Genomic DNA, 13,021 nt, shown 5'->3' on the forward strand with positions numbered 1-13,021 from the left:
TGGTGGTCGTCTCGCACCCCCTAAGCGCCTGTGAGCCGAAAAACCACCCTTGCAACTTTGAGCCGGCGGGCCGCTGGCCGCAGCGTCAGGAAGTATCGCGTGATATCAGGTCTCGCGATGTAACGAATTGCTTTACGGCAAAAAAATCTGCTAAAATTCTGTCATTATTGCGCTCCCTCACGCTGTTCGAACCCGAATGAAGAAGACGTTTTAAAGAATGTCCCATCTGCTTTGATGTCGTTGATCTACTAGCCTCTGGTATCTGAGAGTCGCCAACGAGTTTTTCGACAGTGTTGTCAAATATCTACTCCGAAGCTGTAGGGGGAGCTCTATAGAGAAACCTGCGAGCAAAAAGCGAGAATACAGCGAAGAAATTCCCGAAACTGCATAGCCCTGCTTTAAAGGATTTTTTGTGGAGTGAGGGGAGCTTAAATAGCCTATCATAATGTTTATAAAGCTTGTAAACATTTCGCTTTATTTATCGGTATTTTACATTATTTCTGAATTTCAGAAAATTTTCTGTGTATCGTATTTTTTAACCATGCAGCCGTGAAAGTCGTGAATACTTAAAAATGAACTTGAATTACTTTTTAAACCATTAAAAAGGGATGCACCATTATTAAAATTTACCGATAACGATAACCAATAATTCTTTATATTTTAAAGTCGAATCTAAATCCAAATTTTTTTATTATTTTTTTGAGAGCCTGATTTAAAAAAAAATGTCTCACCATTAAAAGCCATGACCCAAACACAATTATGATCTCATTATAATTTTAAGTAGCCTATATGACAGACTTGCGCTGCACTTAACCTTATTTTCCTTTTTGAAGTGATTTTAATCATATTTCAAGCAATTCAAAACCATCATGGTGAACAATGTGCATCTGAAGTGTCTCAGCTGAAGGAAATAATCCATTATTTATCAGCTTTAATATATCAGCCAAATTTTCTTACCGGGCCGATATCGATAATATTAAAAATGAACATATATCGGCCGATACCGATATGGTGGCCGATATATCGTGCATCCCTACCATTTAACATAGTATTAATTGGTAAAAATTCTTACTGTTCAGGGCTCCAGACTGTGACCAATTGGTCGCATTTTGCGACCATTTTTCCTGCCGGTGCAACCAAATATTTATTTAGGTCGCGCTGGCGCGACCACAATGTTGCCGAGCAGCGAATGCAAACAAAATGAAAGCGGAACGAAAATGCGCTACTCCTTTATGCTTCACGGACCGTTTATTAGTTCGGACAATCCATTGAATTCGCCTCAGAATTAATAACATTATCGCTGCGAGATCCAGTGAGAAACATCCGATTCGGCGCAGAGTTCTCCGTTATAAACCATAGATATCAGATCAAACAGCGCTGACGTGGAAACCAGGATAAACACTTACAGAAGGCTTTCAGTCCACAAATCAGCAACATTCACCATGGATTTAGGCTAATGTAGTAGTAACTCTAACCATATTGTGACAGAAATAGTCAAACGCTTATAGTACAAGTACTACACATCTTTTTCCAGCACAAATAATATCATATATAAATGTTATTTTTAATGTGATGACCAACACATTTTTTGTTCATCCTTCAAAGATTGTGCTAAAACTAAAAATTGTAAGATGTAGGAAAACTCTTATTTAAAAAAAAAAAAAAAAACATGTAAACAGTAGGATGCTTATTGACTATTTTCACTCCCTAATATACATTTTTTCACTTGTTTTGCTTTTTAATTAATATTAAGACATTATTAATGATAATTAAAGTTAATTTCATCTACACCCTAAATTAAGCTTAGTGCTTTATTGCCAGCCCCAGTGCTACCAGATATTTTCTGTAGAACTCAGTATCTCCGGTGCTGCTGCCCTCAAATGTTAGTCTGGAGCCCTGTGAACTTAAAATAAAACTGCACACTGTAATATATGTACGTTAAGTCTATTTATTATTAAATAATTTGTCAGTATTACAGTTATTTTGGGGGAAATTTGAATAATTGCATTGCTAGCTGATTTAAGGTGTGCCCCTAAATTTTCTGCTTGCGCTCCTAAAATTTTCAGTCAGGGGCTACAGCGCTCCTAGTAAAATAAGTTAGTCTGGAGCCCTGCTGTTGGTTAACGGCTGACCAGTTAATCATGAGCATCCCTAACTTTTAACAATTGCATTTGACATGATTTTTCCTTGTTAATCCTTTCAGAACAGATCTGCACCCCTATTTTGGGTCACGACCGGTCGAGAATTACAGGTATATGAGGATGTTTGTAGTACCTGAGCAAGACAACTCAAACAACAGTTTTTAAAGTGGCATTTCTTAAAGAGAGGCCACAGAAGCAAAGCCCACAAACAGGAAAGACAATCGCACCAAGCAGAAGCCTGAATTGTGCCAGGCCGTGAGCTTTAAAACATGCATTCAAGACGCTATTGACTTTACAGGAAGCAAATCCATCATTTGGGAACATCAAGGCACATACGAAACGTGCCGACCTACCTGTCTTACATATGATATCAGCCATCTGATAGCAAGACAGCTGACTCAACACCCAGGCCTGCTCTCATCTGCCATGACATCACTAGGGCTCCACATGACCCTTCCCAAGATTCCATGGGACACATAAAGCATTTCCCCTGAAAACCAGTTTGAACCGGTTGGTGGACGCAGCTGAGAGACTGAAGCAGGTTTTTAACCCCTTCAGAGACTGACTGGCAGCGAATGCGGCCACACAGACGCAGGAGTTTTGCCAGTGGGGGGAAGGGCCGCACGCATTCCAAAACACAAGTCTTTCAGAGATGAGGAGGAAGTGTCCGCCCCTTTGTTGCTCGCAAAATAACAACCGCCACAGTGGTCTCGACAATAAAGGTAGTCAATAAACCAAACGAGCACATTTGATCATGTTGATCCAAACAGGCTTATGCAAACGGCAGGATCTGATCATCTTAATCCTTGAAATTGAAAGAGTTTCGGTGTCTCGTGATCCATGACTTTCACATTTGTTTGTGGTTATCAAACAAGAATTTTTAGAGATAGCACTCACAAGTTATAGGTGACGAAATATTTTTAGAGTAGAAACGTATATATTCACAACAGGTACTTTTTCCAAGGCTTTATTAGGCCTGGAAACCACAATTTCTAATATTGCCAAGATTCTGAAGAACATCAAAGCTAAAGCTAAACTCATTTTTATTGATGCATCAACTTTAAACAACTTTTCCATCATGAATTGCTTTACTGGACAGCATTGAATTGGCCAGTAATTGAATAATCCGATCATTAAAATGCTAATAAAAGTAAATGATCCTTTTCTTACAACACTATGGTGGTCTTGAGTCAAACTTGCTCAGGACTTATGAAATAACTGACAGTAAAGATATTTATATTGTTACTTTAAATAAACACTGTTCTTCTGAACTCTCTATTTATCAAAGAATCTTAAAATATAATGTATCACGGTTTCAACCAAAATATTAAGCAGCACAACTGTTTTAACATTAATGATAACAAAAAATGTTTCTTGAGCAGCATATCATCATCATATATTAGAATGATTTCTGAAGGATCATGTGACACTGAAGACTGGAGTAATGATGCTGAAAATTCAGCTTTGATCACAGGAATAAATTACATTTTAAAATATATTGAAATATATTATACATTATGTCCTGAAAGTTATACTGACGAAAGTTCCTATTAATACACTTTAAAAATCCTGAATTAGCTTTTAAATCAACTCTCGATTTGAGTCTTCTGAAAGATCCACACTAACGGTTAAAGTAGCTTCTGGTCAATTTTTTTTTTTTTTTTTTGTGGGGTCACAGATATAATCGTCCATGTAAATGAACACTGGACAGGGCTCTTAAAAGTAGGTCACCAAACCTGTCAATGTATACTGTCAGTTAGAAGTGCAGTCAGCCGAGCCCATTGCACAATCACATGTCCATCAGCAAGAAAATCATTAGCTTAAAGGAGTCTTTGCTGTCCATAATAAACATATGACAGTAAAAAAGTGCATACTAAATCCCAAACGATCTCCAACTAAGACAAAGTGAAGCTTTAAAAAAAAAAAAAAAAAAAAAAAAGAGAAGCATTTCACCACTTAATGTCATACTGAGAACCGGACTGCCATGTTTTCATACTGAGCGACCAGTTGAGTCATACACAAGCCACTTGTTCTGGTTAGGAAATGGATGCTTGTCGCTAAAGCTGCAGACACGTGGCTTGCACAGCCTCATGGGAAGCGGATGGCATCATATATATGCAACACTCACGCCTCAACAACAACAAGTTTTGAAATGAAGAATCCAAAGCCTTTTTTTAAAAGAATCAAAGGTTGTCAACCTACACATTTTCCTCACTTTCACATAACCGAAGCTTAAAACGAAACACAGCGTGACGCTAGACAGGAAGCTTAATATTTTAATATCAACAAACAGTTTGCAGAGGATTATTTATATATCAGTGTTTTACTAATCGGATTGAGACGTCATGTAAAACCACTTGCCACAAAGGTTTTAGCATTTGTTTGTTTACTAACAATTACAGTGAGGAAATACTCAAATCTCGGTGACGTCTGCATTCGATAAAGCATAAACAGCGGTGTATTGGATTGTCTTGAGCTGTGTGAAAAACATGTCTGTTCATGCAACGCCACGACGAGCTGGGAGCGCGGCGACTATCCTCATGGGGTCCTCTGATGTAATGACTGCCCTTAGGGCGCAGGCCGAGCAAGACAATAGGAGGCATCGCTAGTGCTATACAACAACACAGCATGGCGGCAACACAACCCAAACTGGATCGGTACATCCAGCTGGTCAACTATAAGGACGACCCGCTGGCCCAGAAGAGACGAAATTGTCACTTGACCTACTGGAACTGTGCTGATTTTCAATGACAAATTCTGCTTGTGGACCTTATTAAACTTGTCATCTAAAGTATAAAATATATAAATAATTAAAATTTTATTTTAAAATAATAAATAAAAATATATTCTTTGTAAAGTATATGTGAAAAATGTATAAATTTTTTTTTAATATAAAACCTTTCGTCCTGGTTTCAGAGACAGGGTTTAGATTAAGCCAGGATTAGGCTTTAGTTCAATTAGGACATTTAAATAGCTTTTATATACGTGCCTTGGAAAAAAACATTATTGGTGTGCATCTTGAGACATAAACTCACATATTATATGTCAGTGCAAGTTGCTTTCAGTTAAAGCAACTCAAACATGCATTTTAGTCTGAGACTGTGTAGTCTGTGTGTGTGTGTGTGTATGTGTGTATGTATGTGTGTGTTGCAAAACAAGTTGAAATCTGAGCTACTGTTATTAAATCCTTATCAAATTACTACGAATTGAATGGATTCAAATCAAGTTTAATGATCCATGAATATGCAAATTAGCCCCACTCGGTCCACTTTACTGTAGTAAATGCTGCACAATGGCAAGTGGAAATACTGGTTTAATTCAGCCATGTATGTTTGAAACAAACTGATTCAGAAGAAGAAGTGGGAGAGTGAATTACACAGGCTCGTCTACAAGTCAACATATCAGAATCGCTCTCTACAAAGTCGGACACATAACGGTAATTAATATGATTAGCCTTTTGCTTGACTACGTTATCAAACAGCTAATAACGTGTTGCTAATATTACACAAACCATGTTCTCGTCCGCCATTTCCGAGTAAGACAGCTGCCTTCTAAAAATCAGTATCCTTAGAAACGCTTTGAACAACAAAAGGCATATAGTTCATTATAACATTGTAATATACATCATATATATAATAACCTTTTTTTCATATCGGCATAAAAATATACCAGGATAACTGGCTTCTCTTGGCACTCCCCTGCTTCAGAGCGTCATAAAAAAAGCTCGGCCCATACGTTGACGGGATTGGTTACAACATATTTGTGACGTAGAGAACCAGGGCGTTTTCAAACCGCGTTTTTGAGACCGACTGCAGTTTTAAGGAGAAAATACTCAGCAATGGTGTTGACTAATGAATGTTGTGCACATGGTTTGTCTTAAAGCATATTAAAAACAACAGACACATAAACCACATTAAAAACTTGATTTTCATTTTTCACCACAGGCCTTTAACTATAGTACTATAGTATGAGCGATATAATCGATGCTCAAGTTAGAAAACACCACCACAGGTCACCTTAAACAGAGATGAGAACCAAGACACAGGCCAAACTGCACAGGATTATCGTGCCTAAGTCTAAGAGCTTCCTGGACAGTAGAGTTGCTTTAACAGAGCTTGTCCAGTTCAGAAGGACTTCCTGATTGAGTCACCAACACATTTCCAAAAAACCAATTAGATAAGCACTGAAAAACAAAGTTCCAGGTAAGTCTAACGTACTACAGATGTTCCTCTGGATCTCTAACAACTAGCTCATCTTGTCATCCAATAATGGCGAAGTGGCTGCCAAGAGGGTTGAGCCAAAGGTGCCTCTGTCGTCTCCAGTCCTGCATATCAAGGGTTAAGCCCTGCCATTTTAACACCACAGACAGATCAGGCCACGAGGGTGTTACCTAACAAAATGGACGTTGTTAACCCTGTATCTGCTGGAAGATCCACCTGGTGTGCCCCCTAACAACAGGACGACACAGAAAGAAAGTAAACCCGATTGCTTTTCATGTGGGCACAAGAATAACTTGTGCTGTAAGAACAGTCGTGAGCAGCCACCCCCTCTCTCTACACACACACACACACACACACACACACACACACACGCACGCACATTTACCCATCCCCCACTGTGATCTCAAACAGACTAGAGTGCAAATGTACACTGACGCACACACATTTACAATACTGGTCTTCAGATCAGTTAGCTATAGTCAAATTGGCAGATAAGAATAACCACCACTGGGGCACCAAAGTGCGTTAAAATTTCCAGTAATTACTGGGGACGGTCACAACCAATGACTTGTTGATTAGTGAGGTCAACTTGTATTTTTTTTATTTTTTTTTTAACTTCAATATTTTAAATTAGCATGCTAAAAGATAGTCAAACCATTTCAGAAAAGTCATATCTGACTGGGTTAAATCCCTTTCAAAGCACGAGTCACGACTGCTATAGCCATAGCCAAACACATTCAAACAGATGTTTTTTTGAACATCCTGTCATGAGTGTTGCATTTTTAAGATGGTGCGTCAATAAACAGTAATCTTATGGTGCGTCAAGTAAAAAAGTATCTTTTTAAAAACTTTTAAAAAGGCACAAAATACTTATTTTTTAAACGCCCCCTAAGAAACATCCAATACAAAAGAATACTTTTGGAAAAGTTGCGCCCTTGATGTTGCTATAGCCAAACACATTCAATCAAATGTCATTTTAGACAGCACAACCAACTTTTTTCTTCTTTTTTTTTGTTTTGTTTTTGAACACAAAAAGAGCATATTATGTAGACGCCCCGTAAGAAATGCATCTGAGTGGGATTGGACAAACACACCAACCTAATTAAGTGTGGTTTATTATGCATGTCAGAAGACACAAAAACTCTCTTGGAAATACATCCCTCTTGAGCACCATTGCTACACCCAAACAAATTAAAACCGGTTTTGTTGCTGAACGTCCTAGCATGAATGCTGTGTTTTTTTTTCAAATGGGGTGCCAACTTTTAAAGGGGTCCTATTATGCCCTTTTACTAAGTCTTGATTTTGTTTTTGGGGTGTACTAGAATATGTTTTCATGCTTGATTGTTAAAAAAACACATTATTTTTCACATATTTTACATTATTACAGCTCCTCTCTCCCCTATCTGGCTCGAACGCGTTGTTCCCCTTCATAACTGCGAGCTCTACTCAGATGTAATGATGGTGTCAATTTCAAACCATTTCGAGCCCGATTCAGACCCTGACAATGTTTACGAGCAAGAGGATTGTGCTGAACGGATTTCATTCACAGACTTTGAAAGCACGGATTTCACAGGACGTTTAAGAGTGGTATGTTTTTTTTGTAATTTTCTTATAGATACGATGTTATCCACTATTTAATCATATCTGTCGGAAAATTATGGTAATACAAACAGCAATCGATCACAAAATCATGGATAAAGGGGCTTACAAAAACTGAAGTAAACACAACATCAATACTGTAATGTTAATTAGCAGGCTAGCGGAGGCAAAGCTTTGCCCTTCTTTTACATCATAGCTATCATAGCAGCTACATAAAGCTTATAATTAGACCTGTTAATAGAAAACACAACTACAAATAATAAGACATACTTACAAGTTGTGATCCATAAACAACAGATTGTCCAGACAAAATGGGAACGGCTACGTCTTTCAGGAGAAGCTTTTGTGCGTATAGCCTTCATTGTACTCTCTTCTGGAAGCTGTTCTCCGTAAAATGTGCAGCGCAAAGACAAACATTGAGGTGATAATGTTCAGGAACAGTGTTAAATATAAATTTTAACCTCTCTACGTTCGTCAGCCTTAGGACAAACTTTATCTGGGGAGTAAAAAACAGCGACAACAACTCATCAACCTCTTTTCTAAAGCAGCCCAACATGGCCTCAACCCCTTTGTTGTGTGTTCCCCGGGTGCAGAGTTTATGTTAATTTTAGGGTTTGTGATGTTTGTTGTAGTCCATAAAGCGATTTCTGTAAAAGAAAATATCTCCCTTTGCATTGAACTTTGATTGGAATCACTTCAAAAGGAGAAAGTGACCACTTCAAAAAGATGTTTTGATGCCCAATTCTGATTTGTTGCCTATATCCGATTTTTTTGACCATCCGTTTACACGTTCTTTCAATTGTGTCCCATATTCAATTCATGCGTTTACACTCGCCATACTATCTGAAACATTGTGCATGCTTAAAGGGTTAAATTCTCTTGCACAGATGGACAAACGCGAAATATGATTGATGCTAACTCTGCAATATATGCGAAGTTCGCCAAACATCACCATGATTTTGAGGCGGAGGAGGACGTAAAGTGCCATCATTGCAGCCTGCGCATATGCTCCAGTTATTGTGAGCGAGAGAGATCTCAGGACCGGTGGGAGCATATTGTGGCAGGCTTTAACGAGGAGCAGTGGGTCCAAAATTTTAGGATGAGATTTGATATGTTGTGTCAACGTTTGTCCACATTCCTATCCTACGACGACACGTTTCGTCGAACCATCCGTCCCTTTGCAGATGCGCATCGGGGTTGCTCTCGTCATTAAACCTCTGAGACGTAGCCTAATGCCTCAGAAAATCCGATCTGCCTGTTTACATGACAGTCACATTGGCACATATCCGATTTATTTCCACATATGGACATTCAGGCCTGAAACCGATCTCGAAATATCCGAATGCATGCGTTTTTTTTCCTATTTACACGGTCAAAATTGGGACACATTTCAATGACATTTCAATGAGGCTAGATACATTTTTTATCAGAACATTGTAATTGTGTGCTTGGGACATGGCTTTTAAATGCAAGTTTTTGTAATCAGGCTCTCAAAAATTCTATACAAATTTGGATTTAGATTTATCAGCCAATATATCGGTTATCGGCTTTCCAATATAAAGAATTATCGGTTATCGTATTAGCCAAAATGTTCATATCAGTGCATCCCTAATTAGTATGCAAAAAGACATTAAACCCTCTGGAAAAAATTGTCTAAGTTCAATTCCCTTTAAGTGCTGTCGCATAACACATTCAGAGTAATGTTTTTCTAATGTTTCTAAACTTTCAACGCAAACCAGCTCAATTATATATTATTATTAAGACTAGTTAAAGCTAATCAACAATTGTAGGTCTATGACAGCCATTAGATCGTTACAAATCCAGGACGTATGAACAAATCCATAGGGACAGTTCACCTTCATAATCCCAGTGTCAAACTTAACTAATCGGCTGAAGACTTAAACTTAGATTGAAGCACTTATTTTGAATGGCAGCCGGATTCTGCAGTTAATCTCTCTGGTCTGTCAGGCCGAGAGCCAGATCTACAAGAACTGACAGAGGAAACAAGTGGATAGGCTTGGTCTGATCTTGAAAACTTCTGCATTTCCACATTTTGATCAAATATTGAAGCGTATTATCCCAGACATGATTCTGAACTTTGCAACTGCATCTTAATTTGTGGTGTACATGGTACCATACCACAAATCATGCAGCTTGTTGAGGAGAGGTGTGCTAAAACTTTTCCAAGTGATCAGATTTACAATTTGCACAATAAGATGGGCGATAAAAACCCAAACTTACATTGACAGAGGGACCCAAGCCATATCTAGGACAAGAAAATCATCGCTGACATCTCTTCTACGCTTGGGGGAAATGCACATATAGGGGAAAACAAACAAGCCCCAATGTGTCCGAGGTGTGTGAGGACCCATAAGTCTTCACTCCTGGATGAATACCTTAATGGTGTATTCATGTCACTACGGCACACAGAGAGTTCCAGAGTTGCCGCGTCAGCAAAGTCCAGCTTTGACACACAGTGGAAAATACTACTGGAGAAACTCTAGAAAAACACAGAATTAGCTTCTTGGTTCAAAACAAGCCCCCTTCCTACACAACTCAATGCACTAAAAAAAAAAAAAAAAAACATGTCTGATATATAAATGTGTAGTTTATTACTCAAGACAACTTAATTTTCCTCTTCCAAAAATGATTACCACTTGATTTTGAACTTCAAGAACTTGAATTCACTAGCCTTGATTTACAGTCACAGACTTTTTACCATTACTATGGGCTCTACTAAACCTTCCTTGGGCAGTAGAAGTAGCTTAGTAGTAGAAGTAGAAATGTTACTGCCATGTCAGCAGCTGAGGCTATTTTCATGGCAAGAGCTGAGTTACAAGTTATAGCCTACAAGAGTTGCAGAAATACAATAACTAAAAAAAAAAAAAAAAAAGAGAGAGAAATTCAGCAGTTGTGTTTTACATTTAGATATGATCAAACTTTTTTTTCTGGCAAATTCTTACTAAACAAGTCCTTAAGCTTAAACTGCCTGTGTAAAACTAAATGATCAGAATTTGAAGCATTTATAGTTAAAACTCTTACAAGGAGGAGTTTAAAAAAAAAAACTTGTTCTGCTGCTTTTTTAAATGACAGTAACATGAAAACTATTAAATTAAGGGTGTTACACATTTTTTTAGAAATAGCTTTTCACACCAATTTGTCATGCTTTTGCTCGGGCAACAGTATGCTATGTTAAAGTTAACCTAATTTCTGCACGACCAAACTATTATCACGAGTCATTCCAACAACTCTATACATGAAACTTTGAATTATCAGGTTTTGGCAAAAACATAAACACACATTCGCAAACCAAATAAGCCACAAGAACTCTTGTTTCTGCATATTAAATTGGGATATGAGAAAGTATTTAAACGTAAAAGTATTTAATTACACACCTGTTGACGTATACTGTTGATATACATTAACGGTATACTGTATATGATTTAACTTACAAAATACAAATAATCAGAAACTCAAAATATTGTTAAAATTCATAGTAAGTAATTCAAGTAACTAACTGTTTAATTTTGAGCTTCAGGAAATTATAATTATGAACTATGCCCAATAATAATAATATTAATAACAACCTTTTTTTTTTTTTTTACCCAATAACAATAACCAAATGATAAAATATGCACAAAAGAGAAACACTATTTCCAAACTGTGCCAATTCAAAACTGTAATGCAAGTGAAATGAAAAAGATATATTCAGATATATTTACTATTAATTGACAAGTAATAAACCGTTAATAGTAAGTTAATTTCATAATTCTATTTTTATGAACCCTGCAAAATGGTGGCGATTTCCAAGAAAACCAGCGAGCAACCCCTACACAAAACAACACCTTACTGATAATGACAGTCAGCTGAAAGTGAAACGCTCAAACTGTAGCTAATACAATGGCATGTACTTTTGGTCTATAGCCAAGACAGAAGAGTCTTTCAAAAAATAGTAGAATAAAAAAAGTCACATGTAGCCACATCAGTCATATATCAATAAATTGGCCATATCCAAGTGAAATTTCATTCGGATTGTATGGGGTGGTTTAAACGTTTTCTAATCTGGTTGAGAGGACATGTAAACACTTGATCAGATTAAAAACCGAAACTGGAAAGTACTGCGCATGTGCAATTTTGTGGAAATGGTGTAATGACATGTCACACGTAATGAGCTGTTGCTGTATGAAGTGTCATTCTTAAAATGTCCCTCCATTCATCGTCTGTGAAGTGGAGAAGGACAATGTCCCACCAGTCCTTCGGACTCTCATTGGGCAATGGGAATTTTTACTGCTTGATAACTAAAAGGAGCACGACAAACCGGCTCATGTGTTTGTCGTCTCCTAATAAGGATCCACAATATGCGTAAACAGCGGGAAACTGTTATATTAATGTTATATTCACATGCATTTTGAAAAATCAATTCCGCTTTGAAGCTTAAAGGGGGGGTACAATGGTGTTTCATGTATTCAGAGTTGTTTACAGTGTTAAAGAGATGGATTCTCATGCTAAACATGGCCAAAGTTTAAAAAAAAATATTTTGGACGAATAACGGAGACTTTCTGTGCCGAAAATCTTACTTCCGGGTTGGTACAAGTTTCGGCTGGTTTTTTTTCGATCGTGGATCTAATGACGTAGACGAGAGTGGAACTCCTTATATGAGCATTTCTCTCGGAAAAGCGCGCCCGCGCACACGTCGACCAGAGGAGAGCGAGACCGCGCACATCAACGCGCTTCAACAGGAAATCATCGGCAGCGCTGCATTGCATAGGTTTTATAAACAAGGCCCAGTTCTGACGCCGGACTTGCAGATCGTCTAATGCTTAAGGATGGAGCAGTCCCAACGATAAAGGTTCACGGTCGTGCGTTGGAACCGCAGGCGGTGAGTAAAACTGCTTCAAATGTCTGTGTGTTGTTAGCTATCGGGGCTCCGCCCACACGGCACGCCTCCAGCCGCTCGTTTTTTTCCGGAAAGACTCGGTACAGCCTATCTTTCTTTTATAAATATAATAAAACTAAAGACTTTTTGGAGATATGAAGGATGCAATACTACTCTATAGGTAC

The 13,021-nt window shown here is 37.9% G+C and overlaps 1 protein-coding gene across 9 annotated transcripts in view; it reads right to left on the bottom strand.

Annotated features, from left to right (window-relative positions):
• gatad2ab (GATA zinc finger domain containing 2Ab) overlaps nt 1-13,021 on the bottom strand; it is a 29,563-nt gene that overhangs the window by 11,987 nt on the left and 4,555 nt on the right. The window contains exon 1 of one of the 9 annotated variants that reach the window (XM_084117519.1): nt 3,878-3,997. The exons of 6 other annotated variants lie outside the window; for them this stretch is intronic. Coding sequence is in view for 2 of the 3 variants with exons in the window: in XM_084117517.1 (XP_083973643.1) it covers nt 2,495-2,519 (25 nt within the window). In the remaining variant the exon portion in view is untranslated. Of the gene's footprint in view, nt 1-2,494; nt 2,750-3,877; nt 3,998-13,021 lie in introns of those variants that run through there. 2 more of the 9 variants (XM_084117517.1, XM_084117520.1) reach the window with 2 other exon arrangements.

This window comes from Abramis brama (assembly GCF_963993115.1).
Source record: "Abramis brama genome assembly, chromosome: 6".
NCBI lineage: Eukaryota > Metazoa > Chordata > Actinopteri > Cypriniformes > Leuciscidae > Abramis > Abramis brama.